Below are 4,849 nucleotides of genomic sequence, written 5' to 3' on the forward strand. Positions count from 1 at the left end.
AGAAGCTCATATTTTGATTTGAAACCCCATAACATTTTCCTGAGATGTTGATTTATGACAAACAATTTGTCAATTAGTCAGATTTAAATGATAATTACAAAATATGATCATATTTCCATTAGGGTGTTTCATTTGATCACTAAATGAATGTCAGCCATTTTTAAAGACCAAAGAGAGAGAGTGGTCATGGTGTAACATCCAATCATTTGGTATCTGAAAAGCCCTGAATGTGCTCTGTACAGGACATCCAGACTTAAAACTGTGCCATGTGAGGTCTCAGAGAAATCACTAAAACATAATGTCCTCTACAGTGGACAAAACTCCATAGCTGGTAGTCAGGAGGATAATCGCTGGGGTATATTTGCAGCAATAGCCAAAAATACATTGTATGGGTCAGAATTATAGATTTTTTTCTTTTATGCCAAAAATCATTAGGATATTAAGTAAAGATCATGTTCCATGAAGATATTTTGTAAATTTCCTACTGTAAATATATCAAAACTTATTTTTTGATTAGTAATATGCATTGCTAAGAACTTCATTTGGACAACTTTAAAGGCGATTTTCTCAATATTTTGATCTTTTTGCTCTTTCAGATTCCAGATTTTCAAATAGTTGCATCTCAGCCCAATATTGTCCTATCCTAACAAACCATACATCAATGGAAATCTTATTTATTCAGCTTGTAGATGATGTATAAATCTCAGTTTCAAGAAATTGACTCTTATGACTGGTTTTGTGGTCCAGGGTCACATTTGTGCTTACCATATAGTATGTTAATTAATTACTGGCAATTAAAAACAGCTACTAGTAACATAATAAACACTAAGCTAGTTAAGAGAGTCAAAAAGGCGTCTCGATGGACCTGCGTTATGTTCGACTTAAATATTGATATTATTTGAACGAGTCAGTCGTTTATTGTTATTTTACAAGAAGCAAACCTGATGTAGAAAAGTTGCTGCGAGTTGAAACTGAAATGAGGGCAGGCTTTGAGCTCTCGTGACGACAGTAGGCGTGTGTGTGTGTGCGTGTGTGTGTGAGTGATTTTAACACAGTATTTGTTTGTGTTGAAACTGTTAGGTTCCTTCAGTTCATCTGCAGTTGTCCGTGAATATGGCGCTTGTTTGGAGAAATATACTCATACTTGTGTTTGCGCACTTCGTTGGTGAGTAACTTTTAAATTTAGCATTAAATGTCTACACGACCAAACTATGTATAAGCCGTTTTGGCAGTATTCAGTGCTGCTGGAAGATCAATGCATGCTGTGTATTCATAGGCACAAAGTTAAACATTAAGTTCATAAGCTATGAGGTGGAGTTGTTTTCTTGAGCATTCCTTAGAGATTTTTTCCCCCTTAACCACAGGTTTAAAATAGATTTCTCCACCTGGAGTCTTACATTGCATAATATCTTCAAGTTAAAGGTCTACATAGCTACTGCACAGTTTACATTCAAAACACTCGGTATGGATTATTCACCTTTACACAGACTATCAGTATCATTATATTGGTAACTAATTAAGTGATTTAATAGCAAACATATGCTATTTTTAGTATGACCGCCAACATGCATAATAATGAACAAAACTGTTGAGGCAAATTATATAACTGCATTTTCACCTTAATTTTTGTTGTTGAGCTGTGCTTTGAAACTGTTTCAGTGTCTCATTTGTCTACTCGATGTGGCGAACCAACAAAGTATCCCGGCAAGCAGCTGCACAAAAGTTATCGCCATAAATTAAAGTTCTATGATGGAGAAAGAGTGATGTATACATGTCCCCCGGGTTACACACCATCAGAAGGAAGTCTAACATCACGGTGTCTGCGAGGACACTGGACAGCCTTGAACCTGAAATGCCAAAGTAAGATGCATCTGTTTATCTGTGTCTCTAAAATATCTCTTTTATTCATTCATTGTACTCCACGTTTTCATATTTTCTCATTTATTCTCACAGAGAAAAAGTGCAATGCGCTAGGTGACGTAGAGAATGGGCAGTACATTCGAGAAGGACAGTCATTTGGCGATAAAGCCATTGCTACGTGTAATAAAGGGTATTTTAACCTTATTTTCATTTTTTTTAAATGTCTGCAGTCCATAAATTGGTGAAAACATGGTTAATTGATAAATAGAGCAGGTAGAATAAGTGTAGAAATTTGCTTTTCTTTTTGACATGGTTCAGCATCCATAGATTGTTCTAGATCTCCTTCTACTAAATGGTTTACTAAAGCAGGCCAATAATGTTTCCCTTTCATGATGTTAATGTCGTTTTGCTCCTTAATATAATTAATTGTTTTCTCATGCAGATATGTTTTGAGAGGAGCAAGAGTTCGTATGTGTATGCAAAACGGCTGGAGGGGGACGGACCCCATCTGTGAGGGTGAGTTTAACCCTTTGTCATATTAAAATCATCACAAAAATGTACCTTAATTTTATTAAAACACTGCAACGTTTCTAACGGTCACAACCACATTCTATGTTTCCCTTTCATGATGTTAATGTCTTTTTGCTCCTTAATATAATTGTTTTCTCATGCAGATATGTTTTGAGAGGAGCAAGAGTTCGTATGTGTATGCAAAACGGCTGGAGTGGGACGGACCCCATCTGTGAGGGTGAGTTTAACCCTTTGTCATATTAAAATCATCACAAAAATGTACCTTAATTTTATTAAAACACTGCAACGTTTCTAACGGTCACAACCACATTCTCATCAGAATACAATTATATCTTCTAAAAACCATAAACTATGAAAAAGTGTGATGCAGGAGCCATTTCAACAGACACTTACAGTGTATTAGATGTAAGAGGATTGTATGGCGGTAAATCCCTCTAAATCAGAGGTGGGTTTTCCGAGATTTGTAGAACTGGCTCTGCAGCGTAATGTCGCCCTCTAGTGGTTGATTCCTGTAATCAGATGTCATGATTTTGGCACAATCAGTTGTTTTTTTTCTTCTGGCTTCTAGTGTCGAAGATCATGTGTTTAGCACCTGCTGTGGCAAACAGATGGATAAAACCTGGAGAAAGGACACAGTACACACCCCAAGACACTGCAACCATTGTCTGCAGTGAGGGATTTGTACTGACTGGCTCGCCACAGGTCACATGTGGACCAGACGGCCAATGGCAGGGCTTGCCTGCGTGCCGCTCGAAAGGTAATTTATGTTGTTTTCACACTTGGTTTGAATACTTAGTCTGAACCTGATTTCAAATCCACTTCTTTCTCCAATGATGCATTTCAAGAGATACAAAGAATGAATGCTGCTCACTAAAAGCAGTTTCTTTGCGCTAAACTTCTAACTCTACCCAGCTGGCACCGGATGTCAATTTAACCACAAATGTGTTGGATTCCAGCATTGGACAGATGTTGAATTTTGGTTGGAAATGAAAACTGGGTTGATGCCAAAACCCAATGTTGGATTTACTTAGACTTCTAACATTGGACAGGCATTGAGTTTTGATTTGAAATGAAAATCGCGTTGATGTAAAAACCCAATGATGGATTTATATCAACTTCCATTGAGTTTTGGTTGGAAATAAAAATTGGGTTGATGTCAAAACTCAGTGTTGGAGAGACGTCGCATTTTGGTTTGAAAAAAATGGACAGACATTGACTTTTGATTCAAAATGAAAATCGGGTTGACGTCAAAACCCAGCGTTGGATTTATATCAACTTCCACCATTGGACAGATATTGAGTTTTGGTTAGAATTAAGAAATGGTTGATATTAAAACTTCCACCGTTGGACAGATATTGAGTTTTGGTTAGAAATAAGAAATGGTTGACATTAAAACTTCCACCGTTGGACAGATATTTAGTTTTGGTTAGAATTAAGAAATGGTTGACATTAAAACTTCCACCGTTGGACAGATATTGAGTTTTGGTTAGAATTAAGAAATGGTTGACATTAAGGGGCCGTTTACATGACAACGTTTTCAGCCAAAAACGGAAAACTTTTTATGCGTTTTGCCTGTTCGTTTACATGACAATGGCGTTTTGGGGACTGAAAATTCATATTTTTGAAAACAGGTTTCAAAGTGCAAGCATTGTTGCCAACTGCTTTCAATTGAAAGTAGCTAAAACTGGTAGCTAAATGTCACTAATGACATCATAATGGCAAATTCACTGATCTATATAAAGATGAATGTTGATCAGTGGGCAAGATGAGAACTTAGATAAGGTCTGTCCAAGAAGTTGCAATATTTGTCCCTAAGCTTTTGAAAAAGTCTCAAAAGGGGCGAAGTCGCTAAATCTAGCTACAAAGTAGCTAAATTGGCAACACTGAGTGCAAGTTTATGAAAACGCCACCGTTATCATTTCAGTGTAAACACCCAAAACAAGAATCTTTGAAAACTGTGAAGTCATGCGCGTGCGCAGTACGTGTTAGGTATGTAGACATGTGCAGTACGTGTCGATTTAAAGGCAAGCGCGAACAAACATAAACAACAATGGCGGAGTACATGGTACTGTTGTTGCTGTTTAAGAGTTTGCTAACGCTTCTTCAGCAAAGTGTGGATTTACTTCACCAATATTACAACCAACAGTGGAGACGCATCATATACAACATATAATCGTCACTTCCCTACAGGTACTGTTTACTAACAAGGTGACAGCGCCAACTACTGGCCTGGCATTAGGGGTGTGCGATATTGACAAAAAATTTTATCTCGATATTTTCTGGGATTTTATCGATAACGATAATTAGACGATATTTTGCTGAGTGTGTTATTGTGCTGGTACCTTAAGGACTGCTGAAGACAGCTGACTCCTAATGTTTTTAATATTCTTCATATTCTGTGTGGTGGTCAGTTCATACTGATAGAAATTAATCTTTTCCAATAAGTTTAAACTGATTT

At 37.0% G+C, this 4,849-nt stretch overlaps 1 protein-coding gene across 1 annotated transcript in view; it reads left to right on the top strand.

The window, feature by feature from the left end:
- Nucleotides 1–1,028: 1,028 nt before the first annotated feature.
- Nucleotides 1,029–4,849, top strand: part of LOC107653200 (CUB and sushi domain-containing protein 3-like) — a 16,137-nt gene continuing 12,316 nt past the window's right edge. The window contains exons 1-5 of the mRNA XM_016439868.1: nt 1,029–1,165; nt 1,660–1,860; nt 1,954–2,050; nt 2,535–2,608; nt 2,960–3,148. Coding sequence (XP_016295354.1) covers nt 1,114–1,165; nt 1,660–1,860; nt 1,954–2,050; nt 2,535–2,608; nt 2,960–3,148 — 613 coding nt within the window. The 5' untranslated portion in view covers nt 1,029–1,113. The remainder of the gene's footprint in view (nt 1,166–1,659; nt 1,861–1,953; nt 2,051–2,534; nt 2,609–2,959; nt 3,149–4,849) is intronic.

Source organism: Sinocyclocheilus anshuiensis, unplaced genomic scaffold (assembly GCF_001515605.1).
Source record: "Sinocyclocheilus anshuiensis isolate Anshui unplaced genomic scaffold, SAMN03320099.WGS_v1.1 scaffold143, whole genome shotgun sequence".
In the NCBI taxonomy this organism is placed as follows: domain Eukaryota; kingdom Metazoa; phylum Chordata; class Actinopteri; order Cypriniformes; family Cyprinidae; genus Sinocyclocheilus; species Sinocyclocheilus anshuiensis.